Source organism: Myxine glutinosa, chromosome 6 (assembly GCF_964187855.1).
Source record: "Myxine glutinosa chromosome 6, kmMyxGlut1.1, whole genome shotgun sequence".
NCBI lineage: Eukaryota > Metazoa > Chordata > Myxini > Myxiniformes > Myxinidae > Myxine > Myxine glutinosa.
This window is the reverse complement of record NC_136266.1, coordinates 46,237,493-46,252,092: the sequence shown is the minus strand read 5'-3', so window position 1 is coordinate 46,252,092 and position 14,600 is coordinate 46,237,493. Positions and strand designations below refer to the sequence as shown.

The window sequence follows — 14,600 nt, the reverse complement described above, 5'->3', positions numbered from 1 at the left end:
GGAAGGGCAAGGGGGGAGTTTAGGAGTGTAGGTGCAAGGGGGGGGGATTTGGATGGGAGGGGCAAGAGGGGAGTTTAGAAAGTGGATGATTAATGAAAGACGAACATTGATAACAAATTGGGTTTGTTGTGATTTTCAAGTTAGCAATCCGATTCAGAACGATGGAGGAGGGATGGAATGAATGTGAATTTAGACCTTGTAGTGAGGGAGACGTATAAGATATTGAATTTCTTTTTTTTGAAGTGGAATGAGTTGGAGAGGAAATTGAGAAAAGCCTTTTAAATAGGAAGAAAAACAGCGTGTTGTAATATACCACTGAATAAAACACAGAAGGGGAAAGGTTAAACATATTTAAATAATATTTAAACAGAAACGTGAACAATCTTATATGCACAAAAATACCAACGGGGGGGGGGGGGGGGGGGAGAGAGAGAGCCGAGAGGGACCACCACGAGTCACGTGAACAGGGCAAACGGTGGATGGCAAGGAGATAATGGGGGCGGGGCGAACAGCACACCTGGACAGAAAATACAGGATGAGACAACAGTACACGTGGAGAAAGGAAAATAAATGTTTTTGGTTGTTTTTTTGGTTGTTTTTTTTTTGGTTGTTTTTTTGGGGGGGGGGGGGGTGGGGATTTAGAACGTTAGACAGAGTATTATGTTCGGGGTAGAAGGGAAAAACTAAGAGCCAAGCAAAACACGCTTAAGTTAACAAAACACCAACGGGGGTACAACTACAAGGCCACACACGAGCAGAACACGATTAATTAATTACGTGTTACAGGAAATTCAAACCAAAACTAACTATAATCAAACAATATCGCATGGACGATAAAATAACGAGTTGAAATTTGACAATCTATCTGGGGAAATGGGGGAGAAACACGTGGTTGAAGAACGAACGAACGAATATGAATGAATAAACGAATGAGCACAGAGAAGGTAGTCTTTTTTTTTCTTTTTTCTTTTTAAGTTGAGATTTACATAAGGAAGTAGGCTATGGGGTGAAAAGATTGGGAAAACAGAGAACGAAAGTTATTGGATCACAAACGACGGACCGCTGAGAGAAAAACAAAGCCTCAAGGTTGTACAGTGTACACTGTACAAGGCCTCAGCTCAAGACACGACACGAATTAACACGATTTTCAATACAGGTATGAAAGATTTGCAACGAAAATCTTCGTCGGGACAATATACGTACATACACCATAAAAGAAATACAGTTATAACGAAAATACAAATGGGAACAATTACTTAACTTCGATTTCGATGGAGAGTGTGTAGAGCTGCGAATAAACGAAACCCTCGCCAGCAAGACCGGAAACGGAAGAGTCGGTTCAAGAGTCGGTTCAAGAGTCGGTTCAAGAGTCGGTTCAAGAGTCGGTTCAAACGGATGACATCAAGATTAATCTCTGTGCCTTTAGCTCCGAAATCGCAGACAAGTCAGTATCTGTCTTCTCCCGCCTCCTTTTCCCTCCGATGACAAAGAGTGCATATACCCTTGATCACCCCTCGTCTTCGGGTCACAGGCAGAGTGATTCATCCCTATAAAGTTGTGGGTTAATTTTCAGGGTTGCATAATAGGCTGAAACTTTTGTGGAAGCTTCTGCATAATTATCTAGATGCTTATTTTCAACCTTCTGTGAGTAGCTCCATGGAGGCCATCCATACTAAATGTGGTAGGGCTGGCAAGATGGCCTAGATGCTACCGGTACGCACACTCGCCTCTAAGCTGTCTATTCTGGGTTTGAATCTTGTAAGAATGTGTGTGTTGTCCCTTAAATGGATGTTAAACTGGGAGTCAATCCCCATCTCGGGGGCACCTCAATATTAAACTGTTGGTCTTCTGCTCGGCAGGCAAGCAGGTAAGTTGCACCTTTCCGATAGGACATCAAGCCTGCTATCCTGTCTGCTAGCGCTGGTATCTTTTGAAAAGAGCAGGCCATTGTGTGCGGCATCCTGGCCCAATTCTAAATTCCAAGCCCAAATATCCACAGGGGCATTAGCAGCATAACCATACCTCAAGAACAATACAACCAGCAGACAGAATTCATAATTTAATCCCAGTCAAATGTACAGAAACCAAGACAGGCATTTTAAAATTTTGTCAAGTACAGTTTATTCAAAACTTAAAATGATGATAGTCTAAACATAAACACCTTGTATAGTTTGTAATTGAAGCTTTTTTTTCTCATTGCTTTTTAATCTCCCTTTCCTCTATACTTTTCAGTTCTTCAAGAAGACAAACCGGGCTCCTCCACAAGTTCCTAGCTATTATGATGTTGAGTTAAAGTGAATATACAGGACAATCCGCAGTTGTACAGGGTGCACACGTGGCCCATTTACATATGTGATATGTGATTAGATTATCTGGACTGGGATACTTTTATATCAATAAACGAGCAAGATGGTGAACTTTCCTCCATCACTGCATGGTCTTGCAGGCCTTGTTGCTCCTGTGAGGTCTCTGTCCCTTCCAGTTCTGCAATAAAGCTCAGACGATGCTCGCTTGTATCCATGACCGAGCATATATCCGACTGCAAAAATGAAAAAGAAAAATGCAATTAAGATATCATAGTTAGGCATGGACCGAAAGGGGACCGAAAAACAACAACAACCACGGTCCCCGAAAAAGGCCAACCCCCGCTTGCGGGGAAAAATGGCCTCTAAAGGTGTTTTTGTTTTTTTTAGTTAGGCAGGTGCGATAGTCTGGACCACATTAGCACGTTCAAAATAAGCTTGATGTTTTATTACCCAGTGCACGTGAAGTGAGAATTGGGGTTAATCAATGGGTTCACTTCTGTCTGTCCATCCGACGACAAACGTCAGTTTAGGATCGAGGAACAATTTGATTTAAATTGAATGATACATTTTGAACACAAATCAGAAAATGAATTGAAAAATAACCTGCACATTAGTAGTACTTTGGCTCTGAATTTGACGCGATCGCACATGCGGAGAGGCGTGAGATACCTTTGTTTTAGTCTGGCAGTCAAACAAAATTGAAAATCATTCCAAACAGGAAATTTGCTGTTTTAAAGACTCAAAAAACGACATGAAGAACTAACGTAACGTGTTAAACAAAGTGGTGCAAAATACACTGCATCAACGGCGGTAAACTTCCAGAATTTGTTTATACAATCTTCAAATCATTATTTTACTTCGATTCAATTGAACATTTTTCTCCATGCTAATGCGGGTGGGTGGGAGGTTTCATAAATGTGTCAATACAATTATGATTTTGGATTTCCACCTGTATGTACCTGCTCTCTCTCTCTCTCCGCATGTAAACTCAGTCACAGGTTCGGCATTAGCAGTTTCGCCATTTACCACATATGGAAACATTCGCTGGTTTGGAAAACCATCGTCATTGCTATCAGCTTCATCCTCGTTAAGGTACATTTATTTTACACTGCACTACTCCCACAGTTTTAGGGCCAGCCCCACCAAATTTTCTGTGCAGTTTTTGGGGTCCCTGCATGTGTCCAAAAGTGGGTGGAAGTCTTCATAAAATTTCTCCAAAGATTTTGTTTTTTTGAGATTCGGGGCTCCCACGCATGCGTAACATGGGTACCTCGCTACACGAGTATGCATATGTATTCTTAAATGTCCACTTTATTTTATACTGACAGTGACAGGAGAGCAGGCGTCGCATTTCTGTCAAAAGACAAACACAGACCTGGAAATGAATCTACAATATACGAGAGCCGTTTGTCAGTGTGTTGCCATTTTTCTCAGAGATGGCTGAACCGATCTTCGTCAAACTTTCAGTGGTTCATCAGTGACTAGTTGGGAGTGTTTTAGGCCAAAAAAAAGAGTTGGTTTTTTTGGATTTGTTTTTTAAAATCACTTTAAGCCTTTTTGCTCTAATCACTACACTTGTACCTAAGCCTTTTTTGATTAACGACAGTTATATACAATTACACATTCGCATAAATAAATACAAAACAATCACCAGACATTTAAACACGAATAACAAAACAATTCCGGAAGCGGTCAAAGTTGGTTGTCAGGCTTCTTCCTCTTCCTGAACGTCATGATACTTAACTCAGAAACGTGATGAACGGCACATTCACGAGCATATATTCAACGAAAAGGTAAAATGATGATTTGACATTTATGATGGATTCTGATTTGGATGTAATTGCTTTTCCATTATATTTGCCCTCATTTAAAATTTGTTAATGTTTCTTTTTCGCTTGAACAACGCCGGGTACTCCAGCTATAAACGCTTATACACTTTACTCGGGGTACAAATACAAATACAACTTTGTCTGGGGGTAACATAGGCTATGTGGCTGTGGCATCATGCGGAGGTGTAGGGGACTGGGAGAGGGGCGTAAATTTGGTGGCACTACATGTTACACATTTACATAGAGGCAGAAGGTATTACAATTTCCTTTTTTTTTTTACCTGCGCAACACTGAGGTTAAAGCATGCTTTGCATGAGTAAATTTTTCCTCCTTCCCTTACCCACCTCCCCTAAAACGGAGGGGCCTGTCAAAGCCACCCCCCCCCCCCCAAATATGTATATGTAGTATATTTTCCACTCCCCCTTCCACTCCCCTCACTCCCTACCTCAACCCTCCCTCTCCTGCCTCCCACCACACAACCCCCCTCCCCCGGCCGGGTACTCCTGCTAGTGCTGCATAAAATGACGACTCACAAAATACCGATGAGTACATATCTGCAAAGTATAAAATGTGAAACAATTGTGGAACAGGCCTTATGTTCCTCACCTCAGAGTCACTTCCAGAATTCCTCTCCTCTGTGAAGTCCATGGTGCTTGCTCTGTCATCTTCACTGTCACTGGGTGGACCTATGCTCAGACCCTCTTCCAGATCCTCGTCATTGGGGACAGGCTTAATGGGAGGATGACTGCCCTGTGAAGTGCCAGGATGTGCAGATATGGCTTCTTGTAAGCAGCTCAGCCAGCGCTGTTTGCTGTATGCACTGTCTGACTGCAGACTGTACAAGCGTGCACGCTTTGTGCCTCGCCACCCCACGCGGAAAATGTTCTTACCTGCCCAGAGATGGGGATGGATGTCATTTGAAATGCAATGTTAAGTTTCAAAAGAAAGATGATGTTCAGTGTTCCACATTTGGCAGGAGAGCAACACAAAATATAGAAAATAGAAAGTAATTGTTCAGTATGTTGGTGGCCTCGTGGAGAGGATACTGGATTAATTTCTCAGACGCTGTGGGTCTAAATCTCACTGAAATAAATAATATTAGCGATTCGATTTCTAAGCTTCTGGAACCCGAGCTCCTCTGTGGAGTACTCAGTTTTTTGAGGGAGGAATCTTCTTGTCTCATTGGAGTCAGCATGTGGTAAGAATCTACACTTCGTCATTGACCCTGAAATTCTTCCTGACAACTTGGGATGGACATGGAAGTGATGTCTTTTAAAAGGCAGTACCATCCTTACCCTCCTTAGCACAAAAATATAAGTGGAAACTAGAATGGCACTCGGGAGAGCACATACCTTCCACCAGGTTGAACAGTTTACGTTTTGTATTCTCCTGATAGGCCAGATCTGCATCCGGAACTGAACCAAAATTGAATTGGCTTGTTCTTGTCACCTAACCAGCTAATTCACCAAGTTTGGTCATAATCCTTCCACAAATCTTTGAGATATCGTGCTACATATCGGTGCGTAAGAGGCGATAATTCCCGTAAGATCCACCGTAAGAGGTGACAGGGAAATTATAACGCTCCTTTCCGGTCGAGATTGGCCAGGGTGATTGGTCAATGGAGTCCCAAATACCTGAGTGCCAATCCGACCGCAAAGCAGGGAGATAACTCCCGTTCGGACCACGGACAAGATGGAAATTGCCGAGCGGTTTAGCAATCCGAAGCCTGAGCCATTAACAATAAAACTAAACCCGATCCTGAGCGGTTTCCCAAATCGTGCCACAGGTACTCAATGGAGAGAAAGGACGAAGACGATCGAATAAGAGGAAACCAAAGTAAAGGAAGAACAAATATGATTTATTAATTATGTACAAAAACCCAAAGAGGAAACGAAAGGGAAAGAATATACAAGAAGAACCTGCGCATCGTAAGAGGCGACTAAGGGTTGGCGTCAGGAAGGGCATCCGGCCAAAAATGAAAAGCCTCAAACAGGGAACCATGATTGTCATGGGGCCCGCAAGGCTAACCCCCGCTCTAGCCGGGAAAATGGCCTTAAAAACGATCATTCATTCATTCATTCATATCGGTGAAGAATCACTTTAAAATTCTAGTTTCCAGATCTTCAGCAAAATCTAATCATTTCGTCCCTCTCACACACCCAACCTCTCCTCCAAATTTAGTCCGAATCTGTTCACAACTTTTGAGATATCTTATACAGACAAACAAACAGGGGTGAAAAGATAACCTCCGCACACCGTCGGTAACATACCTTGGGTGGCGGAGGTAATAAGGGTATATAATGTAAAGTTGACCTGGAAATCACTGAGACAACCCAATCGTAACTCTCCTCAACCCTCACCACGGTCACTCCCAAAGGGTCCTCGTAGGGAAGCTCTGCTTTCAGCAAAGTCCTGCAGGAAGAGCTGGCCTATGGGAATCGGAGAGTGGTCGACCTGGAAGCACTGGTTTTCTCCACGAAGAACCGGGCGTGTGAGAACCAAGCCCTTGTCAAACAGGAATACATGAATCTTCTGTTTTGCAGGGGAAAAATGAAAATGGAAGGGTGAGGGTGGGTGGTTAGGGTTAGGGTCAATTTACTATAGCATCAGATTGAATCTTAGGTCTTGAGTGACTATTTTAGTTTCTAGTCACAAAGATGCAAGGGATGAGTTGTAAGTCGTTGACGTGACCAAAATAAAAATGAATGATGACAAAAGCAAAACAATTTTGTTGATAAAAAGTACACAACTATCGGCTCATGAAGAGCGAAGGGACAGAGGATAAAAAGGTAACATACTGGAGTGGTGGGGACACAGTTGGACACATCAAGCAAGAAAATGAACGAATAGGAAAAGAGGAGAGACAAAAGTAGAGGATAGTCTGGAAGTAAGTAGATAGGGTTAGGTGGGGTGAATGTGGGAATAGAAGATCATGGAAGGGATTAGGGATGAGATGGTGGTGTAGTGCTAGCTTGAAGTCTTGAAGGAAGGAATGCAATTGGACCGCTTCCAGAAGGCACACCACACACGGAAGAAAAGGGTAGAGGTATGTGGCAAGCCTGGATTTTGGGAGTATATCCACGAAGGAGTTACTGGAAGAATGCACGCTTCCTGGAGGAACTTTCGAGGACAGGATAGCTGGGAGAGCAAAGGGGGCTACATTGGAAGAGGACAATGAAAAACAGACAGGCCATGGACCTGTCTGCGATATGAGAGCAACAGGCTTGTGATTCGTCGTCATCACGGAAGATGCTGATAATGATGACAAATTTACAATTTCAACTTTTCCAGTGAACATGGTCACCATTATTTTATTTTCAGATTGCCATAAGATGAAGGTGCAACCTGGTGTTGGCTTAGCGGTTAGGGTGCCGGCTTGGGATCCTAGGATCCTGGGTTTGAATCTCGGTGGATTGCTGAATTAACACCAGGGGGGTTGACAGGGGGGTCATCCTTCCGAAGTCAGCAAATTGAGTACCAGTTCACTGGTAATTCCCTGTGTGTCGCAAGAGGCAACTAACAGGTTTGGTGGCAGGAAGGGCATCCGGCCATAAAACATTGCTTCAAAAAGGGGACCACGGTGCCCGAAAAAGGCCAACCCCTGCTCTGCGGGGAAAAATGGCCTCTAAAGGTGGTTCATAAGATGAAGGTGCACCAAATGATGACGATACACAGGCACACAATGGGTCGTGAATTTTTGGTGGCTGTACCCTGGCTGTGCACGGGAAGTTTTTAAGCGGTTAAATTTTTTTATAATCCCAGGGGTCCAGGGGGCTGCAGCCCAATTCTCTCTACATGTATATATACAGTATATGTATGGTGGAACACTGTTCCTGGTGGAAGAAACTATTACAAACCATGCTAAAATATGCCAACTCAGGGGTAATTAACCCATCAATAAGGAAGGGTTCTTCATTAGTAAGGAGAAAACTTTCAAAGCCTAACTGAAATAAGTTAGGATATCGAAGTATCCAATTTGATTTTACTCTGTTAGATAAGTTCAGCATTAGAACAGGTAGCAGAATATATTGAATATTAGGTATTCAAACACTTTCATGTATTTCTCGTTAGTTCTCGTGCCTGGATGGGTTTGAGGGTTGTGGAGTAGCGGCTGAAACCCGAATCCTATCCAGGTTCCTCCTGATATCTCCATCTTAGCTCTTTGCTTATTCGGGTTCCTTCTGATGACTCCAATGTAGTATTTGGTTTTCCGTTTCATTAAGGTAGCACTTACTGTTCCACGCTGGTTCCGTAGCTCGCCGTGGCAGTAGAGTATGCGGGATGTGTTGATGAAATGACTATGGTACTTTGGGTCAACATATTCCAGTTGACCCAGATAGAACCGGCATTCTGACTCGCCTGCCTTTACATTCATGTCATTCAAGATACCTTCAATGATGTCAATCTGGGAAAGTACATACACAGTTGGAGTCTGAATGATCATTCCTTCTCCTGTTTCATATATTGGCAACATAGTGTGTGTGCTCTTATCATTTCAAGGTTTGGAACAACTTCAAGAACAACTTTAGAACAACATTCAGATTGTGTCTGTGCACGCATTTGTGTCCGTATGCATGTGTGGGAAAATATGTATTTACCACCTAACGTTTTCACAAATCCGACCATAATCAACTGCTTAACAACAACTTGTCCAGACATTCACACCCAAAACTTTGTCTCACAACTTTGTCACACCCTGTCACACCTCACCAGCCTCACCGCCTGAAGGAGGCCTGCATGATCTGAGTGTTCAGGAGGTGTGTGGCGCAGAATCTCTCGAATCAGCAGTGGGTACTTGACCAGACGGGTCCGAGGCACATCCAGAAAGTTCCAAAGATCCAACTTGCGACTAAATGGAGATTCCTGACACCGCTGCAGGAAGTCTCTAACACGTGGGTTTTGCTTTTTGTGGTCCAGAAGGGCCTTTGCAAAAACCTGGTTGCTGCAGTAGCCGGTGTACGCATTGAGACACGGAAGCTGTACCGAGAAAGACATTACAAAAAAAAAACTCCGTAAAAGGATTGGTATGTTGTTGTCTCTCACACACTTGTAACATATAGATAAAAACATATCTCTGATCAGAACTGTGGAGCAATCCAGCTGAACTGACCCAGTCAAGAAGAATCTGTGCAACCTGTTCTACTGCTCCCTTGTGGTCTCTTTCCTGTGAAAGGTGTCCCTGCAACTCTGGATGAAGGATGTACAGGACAAGATGCAAAAAACATTTTGAAAGAGTGGGAAGGTGAGTATTTAATGCAGTATTGTGTGCGCTATGCTTACTCTTTCCTGTTGGAAACTTCCTGTTTTTCTTTACCTCTGCTCGACTCACCTTCATGGAGGGGTATGAATGAATCCAGTGCTCCAAATATCTGGGTGAGCTCAGCCTCTGTCAAGATTTTCAGCTTGAGCATAGGGTCATGGTACACCTAGGTTTATAAAAACACGATACGGGTCATTCCGTAAGAAAAGTTAGTCATCACAGGTGCTCAGGCCCTTTAGCAGTCACAGAGTGCATGTACTCACATTCTTGGCAAGCTTCATGTCCTCCACAAGAGCTGCCTCTCCTTGGCACAGCTCAAAGATAGCCTACACAGGTAAAGGAGGCAAGGCAGTTTCACTTCCCTCCACATAACTTTGGAAAGTTTCCACTTCCTGTCATGATGTTGCCCACAAAGAGGTGAACATGTCTACTGCATATCACTAAGGATCTTGTGGCCTAACCAAATTCAGCTTTTAGGTTTCAGAAAACAAATCTCAAATCACGAACCTCATCACCAAGCAATAGCATCCTCAAAAGTGGCATTGGAAGAGCTTGTTATTTATTACCAGACACTAAGTCAGCACCGAGTGGCAGTCTAAGGAAATCGAAATGAAGCCAGAGTTGTCCTTTTCACCTCCTGACGTTTGATTTCCCCTGAAGACCGCACTTCGTTCGCACCCGCTTCGAAAGTCTCGCTCCACAACTTGCTGTGACGGCGTTTCGAGGCAGTAGTGGTCTTGGTCAACGATCTTCGTGGCACATATCCTGGACCTTTGCCTTCATCTTTGCCCAGAGACGCACGCTGCGGAGATACAGAATTCTGTGATTCAACTGTGGTCCTCAAGAAATTTTACATTGCACACATTTGGGTATTGCTGTGGGGAAAATTAATGATTACTACGTGTAATACGAGGAAAATTAGTATTCTGTGTGTAGTCTGTGGCTGCTGGTTGCATCATTGGTGGTAGCGCAGCTGTACCGCTGACGCAGTTTCCCTTGTTGCCAGTAAGCAGGCAACGTATCTTCTGTTGTATTAACCGCACTGTTTTATCGGCAAAAAGGTTAAAAGTTAGGGGTGCGGTTAATACACCAGAAAATACGGTACTCATTTTGCCAACATCGGATGGATGACAGGCTGAGTCAATCCACCTGTTGTTAATTCAACGGTACGACAGGGGCTCAAACTCAAGACCCTAAGATCTTAAGCCAGTACCCACCTTAACCGTTAAATGAACACCAGGCTTTCACAGGAGAAAAAATGGTGGATAATCGACTTCCTATATCTATACTCTTATGTGGGTCAATGAGGCCTCTTCAGAGAACTATTCCCTAAGGCCAAAACAACCGCACAATTTTTTTTCCTATTTGTTTTCTCCTAATTCTTTTCCTATTTTTTACTTGCAAAATCGAAGATTTTTCAAGTATATTGGTCGGTTGCGTTTGTGGTTCTGTCTGTCTGTCTGTCTGTCTGTTTGTCACCGGCCTACAGGTCACAATTTTAAACCGATCGTCATGAAACTTCACCAAGTTGTACAGGTCGTCCCAATTGAGAAGCCTATTGATTTTGAGGTCAAAGGTCATCTGGAGATCAAATTTCTAAAATCGCCATTTTAAATCCGATTGACTTGAAAATTGAATAGCATTTGTATATTGAGTCACTAAATGTGGCGTGCCACGTAAAAAGGGGGGCTTACGGGTGGTCAGAAAACGATGAAAAGTCAGTTTACCCAAGGAACACCCATAAGCCCCCTTTTCCCCTTTTCACGTGGCCCGCCACAAATTGGGAAATGAACTATTTTTGAGGTCAAAGGTCAACTCAAGGTCAAATTTTTAAAATCATCAATTTTCATCTAAAAATCCGTCAATTTTCAACCGATTGACTTGAAAATTGAACAGTATTTGTATATCGAGTCAATAAATTGGGAAACATACTATTTTTGAGGCTAAAAGGTCAAAGGTCAACTCAAGGTCAAACTTCCAAAATCATCACTTTTCATCTGAAAAACCGTCAATTTTCATCCGAATGACTTGAAAATTGAACAGCATTTGCATATTGCCTCAATGAATTGGGAAACCAACTATTTTTGAGGTCAAACGTTCAAAGGTCAACCGAAGGTCAAACTTCCAAAATCATCAATTTTCATCTGAAAAACCATCAATTTTCATCTGATTGACTTGGAAATTGAACAGCATTTGCACATTGTGTCACTAAATAGGAAATCTGACTATTTTTGAGGTAAAAGGTCAAAGGTCAACTCTAGGTCAAACTTCCAAAATCATCAATTTTCATCTGAAAAATCGTCACTTTTCTTCCTGTTGACCCAAGCTTTGAACAAGATTGTCAATTTTAATCTTGATGAAATGGACAATTCGCTGTATCAATGGAATTTTTTTTCTTGGGGGTGGGGGGTGGATTTTGCAAGTGATTTTGCAAGTACCGCATGACGTCTTCTTGTTTGTTTGTTTATTTTCCTATTCTTTCCTATGTATGGTCAACAGACAAAAATGTTTTATTTCCTTTTTTTTTAGCCCGTCCCTGCAGATGGGGTTTTGTAATCACTTCTGTGTGTCTGTCTGTCTGTGTGTATGTGCGTCTGTCCGGGCCGTAACGTTTTTACCATTTGAGCTATTGTCATCAAATATTTACCAAAGTTTTATTTTGATAAGACAGAGGACGCAAATTAATAATGTGGTCAAAAGGTCAAAGGTCAAAGTCACATAAAATCATCAATTTTCATCCGATTGACCTGAAATTTTAAGAATTTGCATATTGGGTCACTGGGTTGCTTCACTTATCAAAATCCAGAAGCCGATTCTTTTTTTTTTTAGATCAAAAGGTCAAAGGTCAATAAATCTGAATACAAAGCGGATGCGGACGGGCTTTGCATTTTCAGATGCTTTCTAGTTCTTGCTTTTGTTTCCATCTTGCTTTCTGTAATTAAAAGGCCATTCATGTAATGAAAGGCAGTGAAAAAGCTGCAGAGGACTAATTTCCTAAAACAACTAAAAAATATAATTACAACTTTACAAGTTTGTGCTCCTCACATAAAGACCCATGTGACAATGCAGTAGCTTGCTGGACAAGATATACGAGTTCCCTTACAAGGATCTTCAATGCAGGAGCAAGCCATTAGGCCCATCAAAGCCTATGCTAGTATTGTCAACATGGTTGTCTCTCCATGCTCTATCTTTTTTATACATATGGTTGTCAGCACGTATCATTTTTTTTTTAAAGTTGTTGGTATGACTTCACCCGGGTTGGAATCACCGACCCCCCAGACTCATAGCAGATGCTCCGCCATTACACCACTGAAGATGTAAGAAGACTGAGAATGGTTGACTTACATCAAATTGAGGAGAGATAATAGACAGCATCCTCCCACCTGAAAGGATCGGCTTAAATGCTTCACTGGAGAGATGAGGTTGGCTAGGGATGTCTTGGTCAGAGAGCGGACTCGTTTATTGCATGGTTCCTGCGAGTAGGTGTAGACATAGTTAGGCCGAGACGAGGTAGGATCATGGTCTCGTGCTGTGGTATTAGGATACATTATCTCAATGTGTTAAGATTTACCTTTGTGGTTTCCCATTTACATCTTTCACATTTGGCCCTTTCCCTCCACCACCTCCAAAAATCACCATTTTCACTTTTCTACAGCAAGTTAAAGGTATTCGTCATTCATGATTACAAATATGATTATGGTTAGCCAGTTGTTTCGTCTGATTATCCATGTTTGTGTTGGTCTAAAATCCCATCTGGCATCTTTCATAAAGCAATCGACTTTTGACGAGAGTACAACAACAAACAACATGCATTTTAAGGCCATGTTCCCTGCTAGAGCGGGGGTTAGCCTAGAGCGGTTAGAGCTAGCTAGAGCGGTTGATAAAATATTGTAAATGGCTTCAGGTATGGGCTCATTAAATAATATACAGGGAGTTCCAAAAAGACCTGGACATCTTTGGTTGTTAATATATTCATTTATAACCACAAATGATACAACAAGACTCTTTGTTTCATATGATACAGGTCTGGTGGGTAATGAAATAGGAAATGGCGACTCCACAAGAGAAAGCTCAGTGCATCAAATGGTCCATTGAGCTAAGATCAGACATGCATGTTCAGCGCAATTTCCGTACAAGATATGGAAGGAATCCGCCATCGCAGACTAGTATCAGTGAGTGGTACTATGGGTTTAAGGAGACTGGAAATTGTCAGAAACAGAAAAGTACAGGTCGACCAAGCACAAGTGCAGCAGACATTGAAGAAAGTGCATCAATCATTTCAACAAAGTTAGACATTGGGCCAAGCCTCCAAAATCTGTCTAGTTTTTGACTTTCGTGACCCACCTCTGGTATCTACCTGAAATTTTGCAAAGATTTAGATTAAAAAATCACTTAGAAAGAATTCACAACTCGTCAGTGCAAAACGTTGCACATTAATTAGTTATGCTAATTAGCAAAATCTATAGCGCCATCTTGTGTCCATTATTATATAGTGTACAACTGAATGTACAACTGTGTACAACTGAATGGGAATTCTAAATATAAAGTATGTAGTCTATGTAGAGATGGGGAAACCGTCCAGGAGTTTGGGTGATCGAGGTCCTACACACACACACACACACACACACACACACACACACACACACACACACACACACACACACACACACACACACACACACACACACACACACAGTATATACACACACACACACACACAGTATATATACACACACACGCACACAACACAAGGAAATGATTTTAAAAAATGTTTTACCAGAAGATGGCCATTCTAATTTTAATATCAAACTGTGATTTTTTTTTTTTTAATTCTTCATGAACTGAAATTAATTTATCAAACTAGTTATCCAAGCTCTTATTAAAAATGAATTGGAATGTTATAAAAAATAACATTTATAAAAAAATTAACTTATTAAAAATCTTACTAAATTGGTTCACGAGTTATCAAGTGACCACTATATTCATCATGGGTGTGTGTCTGTCTGTCTGTCTGTCTGTGTGTCTGTCTGTCTGTCCGCAGCATAACTACCCGATGATCATCTGATCTTGATGAAACTTGGGTGGGAGGTTGATATCATTATCTAGTTGTGTCCTGCCGAGAGTGGGCGTATTGCGCCCATTGTGGGCGGAGCCACGCCCGCTAAAGATGTCTTTTTAGGGGGTAATTGAGTTCAAGCTACATCT

General features: G+C 42.1%; 1 protein-coding gene across 2 annotated transcripts in view; it reads right to left on the bottom strand.

Moving 5' to 3' along the window:
- Nucleotides 1-2,046: 2,046 nt before the first annotated feature.
- The window catches only part of LOC137429733 (rho guanine nucleotide exchange factor 3), a 29,603-nt gene continuing 17,049 nt past the window's right edge, over nt 2,047-14,600 (bottom strand). Inside the window, exons 2-11 of one of the 2 annotated variants that reach the window (XM_068119932.2) lie at nt 12,779-12,868; nt 10,030-10,197; nt 9,659-9,721; nt 9,465-9,561; nt 9,246-9,322; nt 8,855-9,112; nt 8,370-8,540; nt 6,496-6,667; nt 4,742-5,025; nt 2,047-2,539 (exon numbers count right to left, since the gene is read on the bottom strand). In XM_068119932.2, coding sequence (XP_067976033.1) covers nt 2,369-2,539; nt 4,742-5,025; nt 6,496-6,667; nt 8,370-8,540; nt 8,855-9,112; nt 9,246-9,322; nt 9,465-9,561; nt 9,659-9,721; nt 10,030-10,197; nt 12,779-12,868 — 1,551 coding nt within the window. In that variant the 3' untranslated portion in view covers nt 2,047-2,368. Of the gene's footprint in view, nt 2,540-4,741; nt 5,026-6,495; nt 6,668-8,369; nt 8,541-8,854; nt 9,113-9,245; nt 9,323-9,464; nt 9,562-9,658; nt 9,722-10,029; nt 10,198-12,778; nt 12,925-14,600 lie in introns of both variants that reach the window. The other variant, XM_078779816.1, reaches the window with a different exon arrangement.